The sequence below is a fragment of the Hydra viridissima genome, unplaced genomic scaffold (assembly GCF_058129835.1).
Source record: "Hydra viridissima isolate aposymbiotic clone 2 unplaced genomic scaffold, HvirCarnegie_v1 scaffold_1, whole genome shotgun sequence".
Lineage (NCBI taxonomy): Eukaryota > Metazoa > Cnidaria > Hydrozoa > Anthoathecata > Hydridae > Hydra > Hydra viridissima.
In genome coordinates, this window is record NW_028324300.1 from 19158340 (window position 1) to 19181998 (window position 23659).

Genomic DNA, 23659 nt, shown 5'->3' on the forward strand with positions numbered 1-23659 from the left:
GTTAAACCAACATAATAAATACAATTAAAAAAAAAGCACATATTTTCTGGCGTAAAAGCATTCATTACAAAAACAACTTTCTATTTTGCATTAGTATCTTTCTGAAGACGCCCACCATTCCTGCCGACAACTTTGCTAGGGGCATACCGCAATACTTTTTGAACTTCCGCTTTGATATCGACTACCGTAACTTCGCTTCTTTTCGTCATGACACTAGCTAAATAGAGGTTGAAAGTATAAAGGCATAAATATATAAAAACCAAATTTAATTAATTTAGAATTTCAAATCATAACTAAAGTTATTTTCGGTTACAAAAACAAGCAAATAATGAAACTTTAAAAAAATAATCCATTAACTACCCGACAAGAACAGCTTAAACTGACTGAAAACGTTAAAAACTTTCAGAAAAGTTGACTAATTTACCATCTTTACAGGTAAATAAAACAGACTTATATTAAGTCTGTTTTGTTACTTCAGGGTTTCGTCAATGTCGAAATCAGCTAAATAGTTGTCAACTTTAGTGCGGTAGTAGAATAGTTGTAAGAGCGCTCGCCTTGTATTCATGAGGTTTGCAGTTCAACCCTTTCCTACGTCTCTGAAAGTACCGCACATAATTCTTTTTTCCGCGTAGAGACCAATTCATATTTCGAAGTTAAGAGTTGAGAGTTGAAAAAAAATGACACAACTCTCATAAGTGGCCACACATCTCTCATGAGATGTTGTCATTTCTCATAGATACATAGATTATAGCCACTAAAACTGTTAACTCACTAAAATTAGAAAAATGAAATCAACAATTTCCTCTTACTGACTTTTATGTAGACTAAAAAGATAATGAGAAATTTTGAAGTATACTTTTAATGTTTTACAAATAATTTTTTTTTTGAACTTTGCATCAGCAGATGTTTTTTTTTTTTCAAAGTTTAAAATTCTTAGTGGTTATCAAATATCTGGAGACATGAGTGTGCTACAGACAAGTATATGACATATTTGGTAATTGATCATGTCAATGTGATGTGTAAAAAAATTGGAGTACCTATTTCTCTTGCATCACCTTGTGCCAAATAATTTTTAAAACTCAATCAATTAATCCTTAAAAAGTGCAGATTTTGGTGTAAAGTGTTGCGACTGCCATAAAGACCTAAAAAATTTTTTGCAAGCTCCTTAAAAATATATATTACATTTAAAATATATATATTTGAGTTCTTTGTTGTGGAGGGAGCCTATTTCCCAATATGATAATTCTAGCTCGCTATTGCTGTATGGGAGATATTGCAGTCATTTTATTGGTTGTATCCATATCATCATCAAAATATATTAATAAATAAATATTCTTAACTATCAAATATGCATGTCAGTAGCACACTCAGGTCTCCAAATATTTGATAACCAGTGAGAACTTCTGACTTTTTAAAAATGTTTCTGCTGATGCAAGGCAAAACAATATTTTTTCAAAAATTCAAAACATACTTTGAAATAACTCATAAATAGCCATTTTTTTAGTCTGCATAAAAGAAATTGTTAAAAAAATTAATACTATGAACTACAATAGCATAGACAAATAAAAATTTACAAACTTGAAAGATACTCTACCATTAATACACTTTGACAAATTTTTGTGTTTGTTATTATGTTGCACATTTAGTGTTTACTCAGTGCTATCGGTCCCCACAAAAGCATCATAATATTACCTTTCTAACATGTTGTTAATATTTTCTTTTAACTTAATCCCACCATCTCTTGAAAGACGAGCAACCTAAAAGAAAAACATTAAGATACTATTGATATTATGTTTTACTTTTTATCTTATTGCTTGTTTCACTGTAAATAATATAAAAACAGTTATCTTTATTATACAATTTGTTAATAATTGTTAATGAGTTTTTATGTCTATTCAACCTAATTTTTAAACCCTAGTTTTTATGGTTGTTATGATGTTGATTTGATATGATTTGAGGGATGTATTTAATTATTTTTTTATTAGGATGACTAATAATTTAACAAAACAAAATTAATAACACGTAACAAAATTCTTATATATTTTAATATGCATTCTAAAGTCTTATTTACAAAGTCATTCACAAACTTGTATTCCTTAACTGTACCAACCGGTTATTATTTAATCATTATTATTGTATTAGGGTGAGTGACCCTAATACAATAATATTGATATTTATTAATAATAATAAATAATGATCAATTACCACTGTTAGCTGTTAATGATCAATTACCACTGTTAGCTGACTCAGAGCGAAGAGATTCAACTACATTGTTAACGAACTGTACATTGTCATTAGAATCATTTTGCAGAGCATCATTAATTAGATTATTGATTTCTTGATTCTGTGTTCTCCAATTATTAATGTAAGACATCTAAAGAATAATGTTAAAAAGCTGTTGAAAAAGTTTTAGATTGTGATATCAATCCATTTAAATTCATTTTTGAATATTCATGTTTATCCCACTGTGTGCCTATCCAAAAAAATTAACATGGAAACAAGAAAGTGGGACAAGATCATGAAAACAACAGAGACAAGATCCATAAGGCATGATGAAACAGTTAATTTATCTAACAAAGTGCATAATGGCATATCCGAAGACCGAAGAAGAATAGAAATAAAGATGTGCAAACCACAAACATTTATTCACAAAAAGCTCAAATAATGTATTTTTTACCTGATGATTGCAATAAGCATGAAACTTAAAGTAGTAAACATTATGTAGTTTTATTTTAAAATTATCACATAAAATAAAATATATTACTCTGATTTTATTAATTGAGCACTCTTGTTGAATTTACATACACAAATAACCTTAAAAACAGTGCAGTACATAGATACCGGCCTGGCTCGAAGCATGTTCGAAGTGTGCAATGCACACAGACGTCGCAGGCGCCGAAAATTCAAAGGCACCTGCAAGATTATATGAAATATAAATTTTATACAATATGAAATTACAATTTTTTAGTTTTTAATTTTTGTAAAGTAGTTTTTTCCTTTTTTTATAAATGAAAAAGGGCCTCCAAATGAATTTTTATTACCAAAGTTATCTTAATTTCTATTTTTTCAAAATTTAGATATGTAAGTATTGTATTTTCAGCGCCACATAAAAATGTTGTCAGTTAATTTTCATTTTCACACTTTGAAAAGGAATTTAAATTTTATAAGTAAGTGAATTTGAATCATAAACTCACTGTAAGTGAATTTGAAATATAATACTGAGAAATTAAATATTAAAAATTATTTGCTGTAACATGGAAATTGTCTGGAAACAGAAATTGTCTGGTTGGCAAAACAAACAAAATAGGGAAAACAGGCTGAAAGAACAATTTAAAAACCAAAAAACGTTGAACAGCTTTCTGCAAGTTAGGCAAAATGAAGACATTTCTGATAAGATAGTTGAAGAAATGGATACACATGAGCGTGAGTATGATGAATATATTGTAACTGGTGAGAAGTCTGTATCTGAAACTGAAGAGACTAACGTTAATGTTGAATTAAATGCTAGCACTAGTACAAATAATCAAGATGAATGTTTAAATAATGAGGTAGAAAAAAGTGCTGAGAATATATCTAGCTGTAATGATTTTTGTAATATAACGGATTGGCCAGAAAATTGGCAGAATTTCCAAATTCAAAATATAGTTTCCAAAGGTCCAATACAAGCTAATATTAACCAGTACCCAAAAGACAGTTTGGGTCGATCATTTAACAAAATACATTTTCATTGAAAAACAGCAAATGGTGAATTATTTAAAAGAACCTGGCTTGTATTTTCATCCAAAGTAGATCGGGTATTCTGTTTTTGTTGTAAAATATTTAGTAGCGATGAATTTGCCTTTGGAAAAAGAGGAACAAATGATTGGGGCCACATAATAATAATTTTAAAAAGACATGAGCAAAGTACTGAGCATTTTCACTGCTATGGAAAGTGGATTGAGCTTAAAAAACAGCTTTCTTGTGGTCAAGCCGTTGATTGTCTAGCTAATAAATTATACTTGAGTGAAGTAGAACATTGGGATGAAGTGCTCAAGCGAATAATCTCAATTATTTTAATGATGGCCTCAGAAAATATTGCATTTAGAGGATCTTCAGACAGAATATTTACCGAAAATAATGGTAAATTTTTTAAAATAATTGAGTTGTTTTCAAAGTTTGATCCGGTGTTAGAGAAACATGTTAAACGAGCAGTAGAAAATCCAAAAAAGCCTCATTACTTGGGAAAAAATATCCAGCAAGAAATTATTTTATTGATCGCTAAAGCTACAAAGGATAACATTTTGGAAATGGTAAAAAATGCAATGTATTTTTCCGTTATTGTAGACTGTACACCTGATGCCAGCTATAAAGAACAAATGTCAATTGTTCTGCATTACGTCCACATAACAAAATCAACCAAAGGTAATAATGCTAGTGTGGAAGTTAAAGAAAGTTTTTTGGAATTTATTAACATTTTGGATTCAACAGGAGCAAAGATGACCGAAGAAATGTTAATTTTTTTGACACAAAATGGCTTATCAATTATGAATCTTCGTGGTCAAGGCTACGATAATGGAGCCAATATACGTGGAAAAATAAACGGTGTTCAGGCTCATATTGCAAACATAAATCCAAGGGCTTTCTTCATTGCATGTGTCTGCCACTCCTTAAATTTAGTCGTTGTTGATGCAGTAAAAGGAGCTATTGAAATTATTAATCTTCTTTCAACAATCCAAATAATTTACAATTTTTTCTCAAGATTGCCAAAGCTTTGGCATATTTTCAAATCCATGTGTTGTAAATTGACAGTGAAATCATTAAGTAATACACGATGTGAAAGCCATGTTAATGCCGTTAGTGCTTTTAAAAGCGGATTGAAAGTCATTTATTCAGCGTTAAAAGAAGTTGTTCAATTGGAAAAAGATGCACTTACACGCATAACAGCTGAATCAATTGCATCAAAATTAGACAGTTTTGAATTTATCTGTGGTGTAATAATCTGGCAAGATGTTTTATCAGAAATAAAATGTACGAGCAAATTATTACAATCACAGAGCATGGATGTGAGATCAGCAGATAGTGTGTTAAAAAAAACAACTGAATTTTTTATTTCTCGTAATTCCGAAGTTTCTTTCGCTGAATATATTTCAGAAGCTAAAGTATGCGCTATAGATGCGGATTAAACTAACGATTTTAGGCCTGAGGTAGAAAGTTGGATTCGAAAAAGAACGCTTTTTTTTAGAGAGGAGCCTGAAGCACCCGAGTCCATTAATCCTAAAATGAAATTCAAAAGGAAATTTTTTCGACATACTATTTACAATAGCAATTTCTTCAATGAAAGAACGTTTTGAATCATTTTCAAGTGTTATGCTACCTTTTGAACTTTTGTATGATATTAAAAAATGTGATGAAATGAAGAACAATGAACTCATAGATAAATGTAAATTATTAGAAACAAATTAACTTATAAAGAAAGCAAAGATCTTGACGCAAACGAATTACAAATTGAGCTGAAATTGAAGAACTCTTTCCAAATGCACTGATTGCATTAAGAGTGCTATTAACTTTGCCCGTTTCTGTTGCTAATGGTAAAAAAACCTTTTCTAAATTAAAAATGATTAAAAATTACCAGCGATCAACTATGGGGCAAGAAAAATTGAATGGTTTGGCAATAATCTCCATAGAATCAGACATTGCCAATTCTATTAACCTAGATCTGTTGCTAAATTTTGCTAAAATCAAAGCCAGGCGAATTCCTTTTGTAGTAAAGCTTAATATTTTATGCAATATTTTTTATGTTTTATTTAGACATTTTTTTGTCATGTTTTTCTAATTAACTTTATTTTCGTTTTTCTACTGTTATTACTTGGATTATTTAATTTTTGTTATTTTTTTTTTTGATTAATAAAGAAATAAGTTTTAATCACAACTCTTTTTGTTTAATTTTTTTGTCATAAATGAATTTAATTTGCCTTAAAATTATAATCAAAATATTATAGTTTATAAACTATAAACCTATTTTAAAATAATTTGATAGTTAGAAATTATAAAACATAAAAAAAATTGATAATGGCTTCTCTTTACTTTTAAACGATAATAATATAAAACCATAGAAAATAGTGGCCGGGTTTTGCTTATAATATGGCTTTTTAGTACCTTATTGAAAAAAATTCAAAGGCACCAAATTTTTTTTGCACACACAAAAAACACCATGAGCCGGGCCTGTATATATATATATGTATATATATATATATATATATATATATATATATATATATATATATATATATATATATATATATATATACATATATATATATATATATATATATATATATATATATATATATATATATATATATATATATATATATATGTATATATATATAATTAATCTAATTATAGATTTTACATACTTTTATTCACAAAATACAAGTTCAAGAGTGAAGAAAAAAGGTCATACCTCATCTAAAATTTTCACATAATATTTCTATATTGTTCTAATTTTGTTCAATTGTTTTGACTAAATGAACTTTGAAGTAAGCAACAAGTGCGTTATTTTAAAAACGCTGCAATCTTTAAACTAAAAAAACTGTTTAATTCATTTGAAGAAAGATTAGTTATTACAAAAAAAATAACAAAGTTGTATGAAAAATTTTTCAAAACAGTATTTGCGAATGCTATTAAAATATTTTATTAAACATTTAAAATGTTTATTAAAATCATCATCATCATCATCATCATCATCATCATCATCATCATCATCATCATCATCATCATCATCATCATCATCATCATCATCATCATCATCATCATCATCATCATCATCATCATCATCATCATCATCATCATCATCATCATCATCATCATCATCATCATCATCATCATCATCATCATCATCATCATCATCATCATCATCATCATCATCATCATCATCATCATCATCATCATCATCATCATCATCATCATCATCATCATCATCATCATCATCATCATCATCATCATCATCATCATCATCATCATCATCATCATCATCATCATCATCATCATCATCATCATCATCATCATCATCATCATCATCATCATCATCATCATCATCATCATCATCATCATCATCATCATCATCATCATCATCATCATCATCATCATCATCATCATCATCATCATCATCATCATCATCATCATCATCATCATCATCATCATCATCATCATCATCATCATCATCATCATCATCATCATCATCATCATCATCATCATCATCATCATCATCATCATCATCATCATCATCATCATCATCATCATCATCATCATCATCATCATCATCATCATCATCATCATCATCATCATCATCATCATCATCATCATCATCATCATCATCATCATCATCATCATCATCATCATCATCATCATCATCATCATCATCATCATCATCATCATCATCATCATCATCATCATCATCATCATCATCATCATCATCATCATTCAGTGAAATGTAAATTATTAAGATCTCTGATTGATCTTTGAACAAATATGCAAAACTTTACCTCACACATCATATTGTATTCTGTCCTCTCCTACCCCTTACAACCAAACAAGTAAATGCAACATAAATGCAAACTAAAACACTAATCTCAAACACATAAAAATGTGTTGCAAGGCCTACCAAAAAGGTAAAAAACAATAAAAAATTTCAACCAGTTTTTGAAAACTCTCTGTCCTGGGACTATACAAGAAATATCTTATAAATCCACAAAGTAAAATAATAGGAAAAGATATAACTTAGTATTTAAACTTACTAAGGACTTCTAGTAACAACGAATGCTTTTCTTCTCTTGACTTCTTTATTTTGGCAATAAAATTTACAAAGCAGCTGGAATCTCTATTAGCTAATCCACATATCATTGGCAATAAACTTCGAATTCTTTTGTCTCTCATAATCTCACTTGGAGTTAAACAAATGTATGCATGTACAGATGCACAAAACTCCATTAAAGTGATGTGAACAAACTGATACCGATAACCAGCATGTGACTCAATTTTTTTAATGAAACGGAATACTTTATCATCATCATGATCATTAAAGTTACCCATCTGTTTCTTCTTAAAGTCAGTGAAAATAACTTTGACTTGCTTGAGCAACTTAAAAGCAATTTTACAAATTTTACATATATTTTCCTTAAGACTTGCACTTTCCATCACCTTTTTGTTTATGTGTTTTTGTAAAAAGTATATAAAAATGCAGCAGTACATCTCTGTCATGGTGTTAAATGAATAATACTTTTCCAATGTAGAAGTAATGATTGCACACATTACTGCTAATAGAATGGCACAGATGCCATAACTTTTGCAGCATAAGATTCTTCAAGTACATTATTTACACTTTCAGTTTGATTTTTTATTGTGTTTTTCTCTATATAATCATGAATTCCATTATTATTGAAACCCATTATTTGAATGATTAACACATCTTTTTTATTCTGGACTTTGTTCTTGTATTTTAACATAGCATCAACTCTTCCAGCAATAATGCATTTGGCTTTATCAAAGTTTAAAGTATCTGCTAATGCATTAACAATGGGATGTTGACTCAGCTTTTTTGAATCGTGTTTTAAAAGTTCGTCTAACCATAAAAACTCATCCAACCCATCCACCAAAAACAACATTGAGAGATGAGAAATACTAAAGCCTTCTACAAAATCTTTGTAAAAAAAATTCAGCAGCTTATCAACGCTGCCAATATCATCATTTAGATTTAACTGTCTGCATTCCAGAAAAAACACAAGATCTATACTTTTCCATATTGAACCCTTTGCCCAATCAAGTAGGCATTTCTTAAGAAACAATGTTTTTCCAATACCAGCAATCCCAGAAATCAACAGTAAAGAGGAATTTACTGATAACACTTTTTGCAAACATATTCGTTCATGACTGAGATGTTTTTGAAGAAAATCTTTTCCTTCAGAATTATTCACAGCATCTTTTTCCACTTCATTTGCATCAACCAAAGTTTGTTCTACAAACTTATCAGAAAGTTCAACATCAATGGGGGTTATCATTTTATGTACAAGTTGCTCTGTTGTTTTATAGATTTTAAGATAACAGGTTTTCAGTGCTTTGGTTATATCTAAAAAGAAATGTTTTCATATAAAAGTACCATTATGAAGTTTCTTTTAACCATAATAGCCCAGTGTTATATGCTAAACACCTCAATCAGCTAATCCACAAACATAATATGGCATGGGGTTGCATAATTTAGAAAATTGTTGGAAAATTAGAGTTTAGCTTAAAAACATAGATTAGGAATTAATATTTTGCATCAACAGAACAATGACCCAAAACACAAATAATTACAAAAATAATATTAATAATATAAACAATAGTTATAGTAATAATAAAAATTATTATTATTATTGTAGTAATAGTAACAATAGTAATACTAGTAATAGTAATAATAATAATAATAATAATAATAATAATAATAATAATAATAATAATAATAATAATAATAATAATAATAATAATAATAATAATAATAATAATAATAATAATAATAATAGTAATAATAATAATAATAATAATAATAATAATAATAATAATAATAATAATAATAATAATAATAATAATAATAATAATAATAATAATAACAATAATAATAATAATAATAGTAGTAGTAATAACAATAATAATAATAATAATAATAATAATAATAATAATACTAATAATAATAATAATAATAATAATAATAATAATGATAATAATAATAATAATAATAATAATAATAATAATAATAATAATAATAATAATGATAATAATAATAATAATAATAATAATAATAATAATAATAATAACAATAATAATAATAATAATAGTAGTAGTAATAACAATAATAATAATAATAATAATAATAATAATAATAATAATAATAATAATAATAATAATAATAATAATAATAATAATAATAATAATAATAATGATAATAATAATAATAATAATAATAATAATAATAATAATAATAATAATAATAATAATAATAATAATAATAACAATAATAACAATAATAATAATAATGATAATAATATTAGTAATAAAAATAATAATAATAATAATAATAATAATAAAAATAGTAATAATAATCATAATAAAAATAATAATAATAATAACAATAAGGATAATACTAATAATAATATATGATATAATATTAAGATACCAATGGTTTACCTATAGAATTTATGCTATTTACAGCTAAATGTTATATTTACATGTGAAAAAGTTTCTGGCCACATAATATACATTGACACAGTAGGAAATTCAAAGACATCTTCACAAATAATAGCATTATGAATGTTTTCATTTAGTTCATAGAAGGTTGTGGGAGCATAAACATGGCTTGACATACGCAAATGCAAATTTGTGAGAGTAATAAAATTTGCAAAGGAAAGAAAGACTTCTCATGAAATTGCATGTTGAAATTGCATGCATCATTGATAGTAAATCAAACGTGAACAATAATATTGTAAAATACATTTGTGGATATGCTACTGAAAAACATATCCACAATGGCATTTTACAATATTTCTGGAACAGCTACTCAACAATCAATTAGGGAAAAAAAATGACAACTGGACCCATTTTCCCTGACTTGTTTCAAAAAATTTCCATTGCATAAACTCTTTAAAACTGTTTGAAACAAAAAGAAAGTAAAAAAAAAAATTGTTTTTTACAAAAGAAAACTAAAAAGTATCTACTTCTTGCTTTAGGTTATTTATTTGATATTGAACAATTATTTCACCATTCAACCCAAAACAGATTCAATTTAATTCAAATCTGGTGATCATGTTGGTCAGGTTTATCAATTTATTTCATTTTCTTTCATCCAAGTTTAATCTTACCTTGTAAAACTTCCACCATTAGTTTTTGATCAACCAGCTGATGTCAGCTGATGGAACTATGCTGTTAAACAAACCCCAGTACTATCCACCTTGGTACTATAATTAAAACCCAAACACCAGTACTACCCACCTTGGTACTATAGTTAAAACAAAATACCAGTACTATACACCTTGGTACTATAATTAAAACAAAATACCAGTACTATTCACCTTGGTACTATAATTAAAACAAAATACCAGTACTATCCACCTTGGTACTATAATTAAAACGAAATACAAGTACTATCCACCTTGGTACTATAATTGGGAATTTGTAAATTACTCGTAAATATTTACTCGTAAATCATGGTTATTTTACAGAAAAAATTTACTGTTTTTTTATAAAATTACCGGGGTTTTTACCCTCTAAAAAATTAAACAAAAAAGTGTAAATTATTATTTTAATTTAGTTGTTTTTCATCTTTTTATATATTACATATATATATATAAGAAATAACCTTTCAAAAAGCAAAAACTATCAAAGAATTTAGCACTTCTTTGTGACCTTCTCATTGTAGCAAAGCAACCTGCAGCACTAAATGCTCTTTCACTTTCAACAAAAGTTGGAGTAATAGTTTTAAGTGTCAACAGTAGTGTATTTAAATTTTTTTGTTCTTTCATCATTACTTTAATACAGGTTGAACTCTTTGGACAATGATTTGAACTTTTTATCACTGCTATCCTTTCCAGCAAGAGACTGACTTATGGTCTGATCTAATTCTTCTTCAAATGGCAGCTTCAGTTAACTCTCAGGATTTGATGAACTGTTGTGAGAAAGCTCTAAGTTTCTTACTGAGTCGGGTTATTTCAAATGTCTTAATAAAGCAAAAAAATGTTGTCTTTCTCTGTATCTTTTTAATAAAGCTTCTTTCATGCTTCCTGCAAGATAGGGTTAATATCTTCTAACTTGTTGATAATGACATGGATAGCTCCATGTGTAGTAAACAAAATAGCTTTTCTGCTGCAAATTTTTTTCAAGGCAATTTCTTATGGCTCAACATTCAAAACTATATTGTTCAAAAGTTCAATTTATTCACTGGTAAACTCAAAGTTTGCTCCAATCTCTTTAGAAACAACATGAACAACATCCAAAACCTGGGGGAAACCTCCTAATCATGATAATCATGCTGTTCCATTTTTTGTTCACATCTATAAGAGAGAGTTTTTTTGCCATACCTCTCTTGACTTTTTCATGAAGGAAGTTGTTTTTTACAGGGGATTTTCTAAATTTTCTTACAATATAGCTGACTTTAGATATAAGAACTAGTAAATCTAAAGGTACATTTGAATCCACATCATTATCTTCTTCCTCCTCAATATCCATATCCATTTTTATCTTCTTGTCCTTGCTCTTTTTGTCTTCTATTTCTACATGTTTCATTTAAAACACATCCAAATTCATTTAAAACATACCAAAAGCAATCCATATGCCAAACACAATTGGTGGGAACAAGGTAAAAACTTTCCAAGTTTGATCATAACAGATACCCCATCTGTTGTGAGGCAAACTACTTGTTCCCAATTTAGACTAAACTCATCTAGCTTTCTTGAAAGGAACACCTATTCTGATGGATGGCTACCATCCAACTACTGGAGATAGTAAAACATTTATAAAAACAGAAAAAAAGTTTTAAACTTACTGCTGCTAAACATTAAAAACACTCTGTAAGTAAGAGTTCTCTTCAACTCAAGAAAACCTTAATTTGTGCAGCCTCTTTTTTTTTTTTTTTGTTTTTTCACATAAGGAAATATGTTAATATACTAAAATTGTTCAAATCAATTTTTTAAGGGAAGATTACAATCCAATAGCTTTAAATTCTTAGCCTTAATATTTTTGTGAGAAGAGAGAGAAAAGTTCATTCATGTGTTAAACTTAAGTATCAACAAAAAAATTTTGAAAAACTAAAGCAAGTAAATTATATAACATATGAAATAAAAGAATACATAATATCCAATTTTCACATATACACAGATACATACATAGCATAAACAAACACACATATACACATACATGTATATACAAATACACAAAACATTAAAAATGAATATATTTAACATAACAGTTCATTCCAGGCTGCTTGTATTTTCAACAACGTGTTTTTTCTATAACTTACATATTATTCAGAATATTGATAGTGCTCTGTTATTTAAACACATTTTTTCATTTTACAAGTGTCATAAAAAAAAGATCAATATTTGTTAAATATAAAAGATGGTGAAATCTGAAAGCCTAAAACAAGTTTTAGAACTATTTCATCATAAAAACTAAAACTTTCTTCAATAGTAAAATAAAATTCTTAATCATTTCTTTTACCTTCATGATCCAAAGAACTTGCTGATGTCATGTTGGTGTTATTAGCATTGTGTAGAATATTTTTAAGTTCTTGGGTGTCAACAATGCTTTGTTCATCCTTTATTTTAATGTGCCAGCTGTTACCCATAGAACCTAGTGTGCCAAAAGCAAGAGTGTTTAGTAAAATATTACATTTTAATGTATATTTTAAGTGTTTTAATTTATATTTATATAAAAGACTGACACAACAAAACCTGCAACAAACTTATAAAGAAAAGTTGGCAAGCATAACAGATAATAGCTTTTTAGATTAAAACAAAATTTGTTTATAATTCCCAGTAAATGAATGTCATGTAACTGAGTATTCATAGATTGCTACTGTATTACTGTTATTTGTTACTTAATGTAACAAATTAGTTTTCTTTCTTTGAGAGAACATCAATCAACAAATAACTTCTTTTCTTTTTAACGCAATGTCAAAAATCATCAATCATGTAAATTTGAAATGAAATGTTCACAAGAAATGGTTTTTATGAAAATTTTCATATTTAAGCATTAATCTAAGATATATTTGAAAAATCACAAGCGTTAAACTCTATGAGAAAATTGTACTCTACTACAAATTTGGTCTAATATGGTATTATATGTAATAGTAACAAAAAGTGGCTTTAACTGCCTAAAACAACATAAACCAGTTCTAAAATCTTTTTTGTATTATGGTGATATATAAGCTCAGGCATTTTGTCCTGATTTGAGGTTGACAGCAAAACAATTTATCAGTATTGGTCTAAAATACAATGAACACAAGAAAAATGTTGACACCTGGCGAGAAGAACATTTTCTAGTACTTTACTAGTACTTTAACAGACCCTAAATATGATTCTTTTACCTTTGTATAGCTTTGTCTAAAGATGGTGATTCTTTCAAATATTTGAATAAAAAACTTTCTAATTTATCAAAAGCTAAACAGCAAAAAGAGATTCATGATGGGACGCTTTAGTGCAACTTTGAAACAACAATACAATAGAAAAAAAAAAGGGTTTGATATCATTTAAATAAGCTGTGACTAGTAGTTGTGAAGTTTTTAGGCAATATAAAAGCTCCTAACTATGAACTTATTGTAGCCAGTATGATAGATAAGTTCAAAGCTCTTGCTTTTCTGCTGAGCCTTAAAGTTTACTTCTTGCACAACCATCTTAACTTTTTTTTAAAAAACTTTTTCAAAAATCTTTTATTTAGGACATAAAAGAGATGGAGAAACCGTTTTGATTTGTTGTAAACAGTAATCATCATTTATGTTGGAATATCAACATAATTGATGATTACTGTTGGTCATTTCACAGAGAACAACAAATCAAAAGTTTAGTTTGTTTGTAACTTTGAAAAAAGACTTAAGATTGTTGAAACATTCGCTGCTCATTTTTTAATTTTCGAGATTTGTGAATATATCAATATAACCAGTTTATGATAATTATTTTGTGTAAACAGTTACTAATTAATACACTTTACACATGAATTTAGTTTTGAGTGTTCCATTATATAAAGACAGTACAATATTTATAAAAAAATAATAATAGTTTGAGAAATATTTGCATTTGCTAAACATTAAAAAAAAACTCAGTTAAGTTTCTCTTTACCTGAAGAAAAATTTAACTTATGCACCCTCTTTTTTTACTTTGTTACATTAAAAAAAAAAAAAAGTCAACTTTTTAAGCGAAGATTATACTCTAATTGCTTAACATTTTTAGTCAGAAAACTGAGAAAAATTTAATCATTTGTTAAACTTGTAATTAAACAATTTTGATAAAATTTTGTTATTTTTGTACATTAAATAAGATTCATGAATAATAATGTCCAATTTTCACCTTAACACAGATACATACATAACTTGTAAATAAACACATATATACACATACATTCATATGGAAACATGCAAAATATTTAACATGAATATATATTAAAAATAACAATTTATCTCAGGTTGATTGTATTTTCAAAAGTTAGAGTGTCTAAAAATCATTCATTGATTTCATGACAGCTTTATTACTAACTTTATATTTTTTGGATGAGCAATCAATAAAATTTATCAATATTTGTTAAAAAATTAAAGATGGTGAAAACAGAAAACCTAAAACAAATGTTTTAATTATTGTCATAAAAACTGAAACTTTTCTAAACAATAAAAAAAAATTTCTTAAGCATTTCTTGTACCTTCATGATCCAAAAAACTTGCTGATGTGGTGTTAGGATTGTATAGTACATTGTTAAGTTCTTGAGTGTCAACAACGCTTTTCCTATCATCTGCTTTAACGCAGCAGGTTTTACCCATTGAACCTAGTGTGCCAAAAGCAAGAACGTTCTGTAAAATATCATATTTTAGTATATATATAGTTTTTATATGACTTTACACATATAACTTTAGTACTCAAGCAATTTTTTAAAGTTATGCTTGGGGAAGCAAAAAGTACAAACAGACTATAAAATAAAGAGATTTGAATTAAAAGAGAAATCACTAAGTCACAACTCTCACCAGCAGAAACTCAATGACAATCAAAAAAATAGCATTTAAGTTAAGTTTTTAAATTTTACTTATATGAAGAACTGTCCAAACACTTTTAAACTGGCATTTTAACATCATATACGAAGTAGCAACCTTTTAATTCAGTTATTTTTTCAAACTTAAATTTTTTGGATAAACAATCAACAATTTTTCCAGGTTAAGTTTAATAAACTGATATTTTATGAAACGTTTTTAACACATTCATTGTACATATCATATTGTCTTTCCCAACCTCTTTACTTAATGACAGAAATATTAATTTAAAAATGTCATTCATTGTAGATTGGTGCTTTAATACAGTTTATCCTATAAGAAGAATACTACCAATTATAGAAAGTTCATTATGAACAGATAACTAAAACTGAAGGATTTTGATTTTGTTTTTAAACAACAAATTTGGTAAATACAACACTTTAATGGAAAAAAAAAGTTCAGTTTTAGACATAAAGTTGAACATACTCAAAAAGGGGGCAAAGAACTTTTCTGATTTAATTTCTAATTTAATTTCCATATAAATATATTTAAAACCCCAATTCCAGCCAAAACCTTCTCTTTGGAGATTAGTAATCTTACTATGGTGGTATATCAACTCAAACACTTTGTCCTGGTATGGCAGCTATAATATAATTGTTCTTTTTCGTTTTAAACACAATAATAACTTTCTTTAGATTTAGCTTCTGATAAAGACTTCAAGAAAAAATTTTTCATGAATGTTTTATGTTCATATCTTTCTATATTTTAGAAGATATGTATTTAAAACAGAAGCATGGTTGCAAGAATGAAATTTTTTATTTTTAAGTTTCCATTTTATCTTCCCTTTACTACCACAACCACTCTCCTTTTTTTGCTTTCAAGCACATTCAAACTTCAAGGATTTTTATGAAGCACACCCACATAACAAAATTTAACAAAAAAAGTTTTTTTTTTACGCCCAAAAAATATCTACTTTGAAACATGTTTAGGTAGTATCTTTGTCCATTTGAGGTTTAACATGCTTGGAACTTTAAAAATATACTCAAGAGTGTTAACACATTCAATTCTGATTTTTAATCTTGTGAGGCCCTTACTTTTTTGAAAATAGTTTGATAACTATTTTGTATAATATGTTGTTAATCTTAAAAGTGCATTCTTTAAACAGTAACATAGAGAAAAACACTCATAAAAACAGAATTAAATTTTTTTTTAATTTACTGTTGCTAAGTGTTAAAAACACTCTGCAAGTAAAATTTCTCTTCAACTGAAGAAAACTTTAACTTATGCAGCCTCTTTTGTTTTGTTTTGTTATATAAGGAAATATGTTAATATACTAAAACTGTTCCAATCAATTTTTTAACTGAAGATTACAATCCAATATTTTTAAATTTTTTGTCTTAACGGTGTAATCAGAAAACAGAGAAAACTTCATTCATGTGATAAACTTAAGTAGCAATGAAAATTGCTTGAAACTTAAAAGTTAATTAAACAATTTTGAAAAATTTTTATCAAATACATTTCATCATTTAAAGTTAAGAAACAACTTTAGAATAACAAGATGAATAACTAAAACAACAAGATATGGATAACTTTGTGATCAAAAATTTTTGTATATAATGTTTGAAAATGCCATGGACAGTTTTTAAGGATTTATCTTTAACCAATGTTTTTCTTATCATAAACTTTAAACTTTTTCTTTTAAAAAAAAATCAACAAATAATTGAGTCATAATATTGCATCATAACAATTGTAAAAATCATAAAGGTGTTACATAAAAAAATATTACATACATGAATATGTAATGTTCAATTTGCACACATACATAGATACATATATAACATATAAACAAACACACATATACACATACATGTATATACAAACATACAAAATATTTAAAATTAATATATTTAACATAACAGTCCATTCTACTGTATTACTGTTACCTGTTACTTAATGAAACAAATTAGTTTTCTTTCTTTGAGAGAACATCAATCAATAAATAACTTCTTTTCTTTTTAAGACAATGTCAAAAATCATCAATCATTTAAATTTGATATGAAATGTTCACAAAAAATGGTTTTTATGAAAATTTTCATATTTAAGCATTACTCTAAGATATATTTGAAAAATCACAAGCGTTAAACTTTATAAGAAAATTGTACTCTTCGACAAATTTGGTCTAATATGGTATTATATGTATTATAAGTAACAATAAGTGGTTTCAACTGCCTTAAACAACATAAACCAGTTCTAAAATCTTTTTTGTAATATGGTGATATATGAGCTCAGGCATTTTGCCCTGATTTGAGGTTGACAGCAAAAGATATCAACATTTGTTAAAAACAAAAGATGGTTAAAACTGAAAACCTAAAACAAGTTTTAGAACTTTTTTCTCATAAAAACTAATTCTTAAGCATTTTTTGTACCTTTATGATCCAAAGAACTTGCTGATGCCATGTTAGTGTCACTGGCATTGTGTAGAATATTTTTAAGTTGTTGGGTGTCAACAATAGTTTGTTCATTCTTTGTTTTACTGCAACAGCTGTTACCCATAGAACCTAGTGTACCAAAAGCAAGAATGTTCTGTAAAATATTATATTTTAATGTATATTTTAAGTTGTTTAATTTATATTTATATAAAAGACTGACAAACACAACAAAACCTGCAACAAACTTAAATAAAAAGTTGGCAAGCATAACATAATCAATAACTTTTTAGATTAAAACAAAAAATTGTTTCTATTTCCCTATAAATAAATGTTATGTGACTGAGTATTTGTATTAGATTGCTACTGTATTATTGTTATTTGTTACTTAATGTAACAAAAAACAAGTAGAGAGGTTTCTTTCTTTGAGAAAACATTAATGAACAAAAACTTCTTTTCTTTTTTTTTATAACAGCATCAAACATTATCAATAATGTAACTTAGAAATGACATGTTCACAAAAAACTCTCTCAAATCAAATACTGTTTCTACGTAAATATTTTTATTGCTAAAATACCTGCATACATTTATGTTCTATAATTTGAAAAATTTGAATATATAGTTTGTTTGTAACTTATACCTTAACCTGTGGAATAGATAAATCAAGACTTTCCTCTAAAAAAAAAAGAAAAAATTCAATTGCATATTGAAATACATGAGGAGACTAGCACTTTCATAAAATATTTAGTACTTAATTTATAATATTCACTTTAAGAATAGCAAGATAATTACTTGTGAAAGTGATTTACTTAACTAACTTCCAATAAAAAAGAAAAATCACTTAGGAAAATCAATTGTGAAAGTGATTGCTTCTAAATGTTTTATTACATTTACAGTAAAATCACAAGCAAACTCCATCTTAATTACTTAAATTCCTTTTCAATTCCTAAAAACAACTCATCCCTAAGATAAAAAAAAAACTGCTAAGTATTTGCATTAGATTTTTCCATTAACAATTAAATACAAGTTTCTTTAAGCTTTGTAATATAAATTGGAATTTTGTTAAGTTTGTAAAAGTTGAACTCTTTAAGAGTTTAAAACACCAAATGAATATGGTGTGGCAAGTTTACATTCATAAATCTTTTTTTTTTTTCAAAAAATAGTTTTAATGGATTTAATCAAATAGCACTTCTGTGTTTAAACAAAATAATATAAATTATGTGAAGCATCACAAATTTATTTCAGGAATCTTACAATTCTCTATGTCGAAACATGTAAGATAATTTAAATTCAATTTATTTAATCAAAAGAATGATTTAATTGAATAAATTAAGTAATCAATAATTATTCAATAAAAAAAAAAACTCCATCTTTTTGACATAAAATTTTTATTTCATTTTAAAGCAACTTTATGATAACTTTTTGTCAATATTTTATGAAGACAAAAATATTTAATGTTGACTTTTATAAATATTTCATGAGTCTTTTAATATTTTAAAACTTTTATAAATATTTTATGAGTTTTTTAAACATTTTTGCTTCTAAATGTTTAAAGTTTTAAAAAAGATTAAATTCGCAACAAGTAATAATATTCGTTAAATAATCCGAAAAGAATTAAAAAAACAAACTTAGGGGTTGTTTACATAAAAAGCGGGCTGTTTGCAGGGTTAGCCCATTTACCGAGATCTCGACGTAGTCCTTATTACAACTTAATTTTTATTTTGCATTAATTTGATTAAGAGAGCTAGCTCGGCTAGTGAGATCTCACTGTTTTTTGCCGATATCTCGGCAAACGGGCTATCCTTTTTCCATATAAACAGCCCCTAAATAGTGAAGCCCTGTTTGGGAAAACCTTTTTCAATTCAGTAACTTTTCAGTCACCAAGAAGCAACTTTTATTAAAAGTAGATGCCTACCTAATTGACAATTTATCTTTCTCAAGTATAGGAATAAAAAGAGTGTGAAGTCTAACACAACACAAATAGAACCATCTATTCATATTTTGAATACTCCCAAAAAGTGGTAATATGATACTAAAGTGATAGACTAAATGGCGCACACTCGATTACTTTCAGCGAAACAATTTTATTTTGTCCAGGCTTCAAGTGTGTGAAATCGAAAGCCTTTTCCCTCCTGAGATTTTCTCAAATAATTCACAATAAGATATCTTCCGAAAAATTGTAAGTTGGGAATATTTTCTATTAAAAACAAGATTAACATGTCAAAAAAAACCTTTAAGTCGTAGATTTAAAATGGGAGTTAGGCGTCAACGACCGGAAAGGTCCGATAGTTCTAAGCCTCCATTTTACATCTACTAACAACGATTGGTATTTTAGTTAGTACATGTTTACCACAAATGAAAATATAAAGGCTAGGAAAAAACGAACTGTTATGAGTATTTCAAACTGGTGACTATCATCAACCCCAGTGTGGTTGCGAAAAGTGCGCGTTTATAAAAAATTATAAAAAAGTTGTTTCTAAAAGAAACTGACAAGCATATTTATTTGTGAAGGACTCCAGATCGGATTTTCTTTTCAAAACTGCCTCTAAAACAACAGCAGGTTCAAGCCAAGGCACTTGCTCCAGTTCCTAATTTATAAGGTAATGGCTCTAGTTGTAACACCATTGTATGTGATTTACTTTGTGTCAAGCTACCGGAAACTGATCTTCTTCTACTCGTCGACTCTCAGATCTCTGTTCATTGAACACATTTGGCCTTGAGTTTACTGGTACCACTAAATATAGCTGAAAGATTAAAATCTACCCTCTTTATTTTTAACAAATTCTCAAAGAAATTGAGACATACGAATCCTAAACTTTTATGCTTGAGAAAGAATTGTGTCAATCGGCCTCAAATTTGTCTCAGGATTTTGTTTGAATCAAAAATGTGTTTAAAATCTAAAATCTGCTCAGCGATGCTTCGTGATTTGAAGATTTACTGTAAATTTTGGTTCTATCTAAATTATTTGCATTTGATACAGTGAATAGAGTTATTTATTTGTATAAAAGTTTGAATGAGAATTTGATAATCGATCAACTCAATGATAGATAATGATTTAAACTCAACTCCTTATTGTAAAAATGAAACATTTTTACTTTACTTTCTTACTCTTTTTGATTATTGTTATTAAATTTTAAAAAGTCAAAGACTTATGGTTTATACTAAAAAAATTAAACCATGTTGAGCAACTGGAATTGATACACAACATTTAAAAAATGATTATTTTCATAGCCACCTAATGTTAAAAAAAAAAACTATTTTAGCATCAGAATCTTCATTCAGCAATTGAAAGGAATCGAACTCCTGGATGTTTTGCTTTACTTTTTATATTCCAAATACTAATTTTTATATTTTAAATAAAAAACGGAAATAACATAAGTGGGAGACCAAACTTTAACCCCCCAAAAATAATGATAAGTTTTTACTTTGAAGTTACACAAATTTGAACACAAAATTAAAATATTAGTTCAACGATGAGCATCAGCACCATTTGAGATTTTGTTTATAGAAGATTTTTGTAAAATTAGTTTTTTGTAAAATTTTAAATAGTTAATAATACAACTTTTATAATATAAATTCACCTCAAAAAGCTTTCGATATTTTCGCTGATTAAAATCAAACTAAAAAAAAATAATACTGCATAATTTTGATTTTATACTTAAAATCATTGAAACAAATATACAAACAATAGGAATTTGCTTCTTAACAAAAAACATTCATCGCTAACAACTTACTCGGCTTCGCTTCTGAAGGAGGTTTCATGCAGCTTTCGGTTTCATATCCAGATGATTTATCTAAAGATTATATTTATCAAAAAAGAAAACACTGATAAATTTTATAAAAAAATACATCACTTAGGAATTGCCAACAGACATGATTTAATTTAAACAACATAAGTCATACTTTTTCGTGCCTCTATCTTTTCATTCAACCTATTTATTATTTCTTTAACCTATTTTCTGCAAGTATTTTCTAAAATATCAAGTTTCGGAAAATCTTGCTTAATTCGAATTACATTAAGTTTTTTCTCAATCGAAGCAGAAATTTTCTATTAAATGCAAAATGACGATGCATCGTCACTTTTGCAAAAGCGACGTCGAAACAACGTCGGATCGATGTCGAATTTACGTTGGAAATGGCCATTTCCAACGTAAATTCGACATCGATCCGACGTTGTTTCGACGTCGCTTTGCCCACTGGGATACTCAGAGTATTGAATTGCCCTCGGAATGCAATAGGGTGCAGATGTCTCAATCTAGTGTACTATCCAATGCTGCAATTTTTTGATTTAAAATGAATATTTGCGCCCCATAAAATTTACATTTTCCTCGCAACAAATAAACATTTGCATCAAAACTTAAATATTACTTTTGATTTTAATTCTGTCCATTTGATCTAACTGCACCCTAATAATTAATTGCACCCTAATAAATTATCATAAGTTTATATTCATAACATTTAGTTTAAAATTTCAAGTAAACATTTGATAAATCCAGTAAGTTCTATCAACAAATATATAAAGGAAAATTCAAAAAATTTTTAAAAATTAAGGTTAGGTTTGAATTCAGCTCACACTCTGTATTTTTCACGTTTTAAAATGGCTGCCATTAGATTTTCAAAGGTTTTTTTCCCTCTCATTCCTAATATCTATTCTTTTTCCGTTTAGTTAAAATGTCCGTTTAGTTAAAATGGCGTTCTAAGGATGGTACCTCTTGAGGCATATTGCAAATCTTTTTCTCGACTCCCCCTAATGGTGGCATATTGCAAATCTTTTCCTCGACCACCCCCTCCCCCCCCCCCCCAACGGTGGTTTTTGAGAGTTGCTTTTTCTTTTTTTTTTTGGTTTTTACTTCACATGCATTGTTCAGTTTTTTTTTTGTTTTTTTTAGTTTGTTTTTAATAACTCAAAACTATTGAAAATTTTAAGAAAAAGATGTAGTTTAACAAAAACCTGTTTTTTAAATGTTTGTAATTTCAATTAATAAAGTGTTTTGTTTAAGTTGCTTTTTAATTCATTCTTAAATTAATTATTAATTTACCAATTAATTATAAATTTTGAGTTATTCTCTCATATTTTAAGCAAAAATTATACTTTCGACTTTTTTCTTATTCGACGAAAAAACGTCATCTAAAGTATTATTTTAGTGAATTATCAAAACTGTTGTTGAAGGTTTTGAAAATCAGCTGCGACAGATATACAAGTTATAATAACGAATTAAAATTCGATATTATTTGTTATTGATGGGAAAAAACGTCGATGTTAGTTTAAAGTATAATAGCTAACCAGCTGAATTCACAATCGGAACTCACGCTTCAAAATAAAGTTTACAAATCAATTTTTTAAAGATCCACCTTCGTGGCAAATAATCTATTTCGTTCAAGAATATCTCGTTAACACAACTGATTTTAACTCAATGCAAGAGAGTTTATTTACTTAATGATTTGTTTACTGTTTGATGTTTACAAGATTCAGTTTTTTTTATTTAGTGTTGAGGTTTAA

General features: G+C 27.3%; 2 protein-coding genes across 2 annotated transcripts; one reads left to right on the plus strand and one right to left on the minus strand.

The window, feature by feature from the left end:
- Positions 1 to 26: 26 nt before the first annotated feature.
- LOC149893761 (uncharacterized) lies at positions 27 to 19344 on the minus strand. The gene is made up of 10 exons (XM_090076417.1): positions 18952 to 19344; positions 18800 to 18834; positions 18160 to 18291; positions 15412 to 15534; positions 13222 to 13353; positions 7776 to 9103; positions 2206 to 2374; positions 1693 to 1757; positions 425 to 771; positions 27 to 217 (listed from the first exon to the last, which is right to left on the minus strand). The coding sequence occupies exons 3-6, from the start codon at positions 18284 to 18286 to the stop codon at positions 8295 to 8297; spliced, it is 1191 nt and encodes a 396-aa protein (XP_089932543.1). The 5' UTR covers positions 18287 to 18291; positions 18800 to 18834; positions 18952 to 19344; the 3' UTR covers positions 27 to 217; positions 425 to 771; positions 1693 to 1757; positions 2206 to 2374; positions 7776 to 8294.
- Positions 4059 to 5162, plus strand: LOC149893762 (zinc finger MYM-type protein 1-like). Its single transcript, XM_090074877.1, has one exon. The coding sequence runs from the start codon at positions 4059 to 4061 to the stop codon at positions 5160 to 5162; it is 1104 nt and encodes a 367-aa protein (XP_089931003.1).
- Positions 19345 to 23659: the final 4315 nt, after the last annotated feature.

Coding starts and splice junctions, on each gene's coding strand:
- LOC149893762 (XM_090074877.1), top strand. CDS start 4,059: ATGGCCTCAGAAAATATTGCATTTAGAGGATCTTCAGACAGAATATTT.
- LOC149893761 (XM_090076417.1), bottom strand. CDS start 18,286: ATGGGTAACAGCTGTTGCAGTAAAACAAAGAATGAACAAACTATTGTT. Junction 15,535..18,159: donor AAGTTCTTTGGATCATAAAG/GTACAAAAAATG, acceptor TTGGCACACTAG/GTTCAATGGGTAAAACCTGC. Junction 13,354..15,411: donor AAGTTTTTTGGATCATGAAG/GTACAAGAAATG, acceptor TTGGCACACTAG/GTTCTATGGGTAACAGCTGG.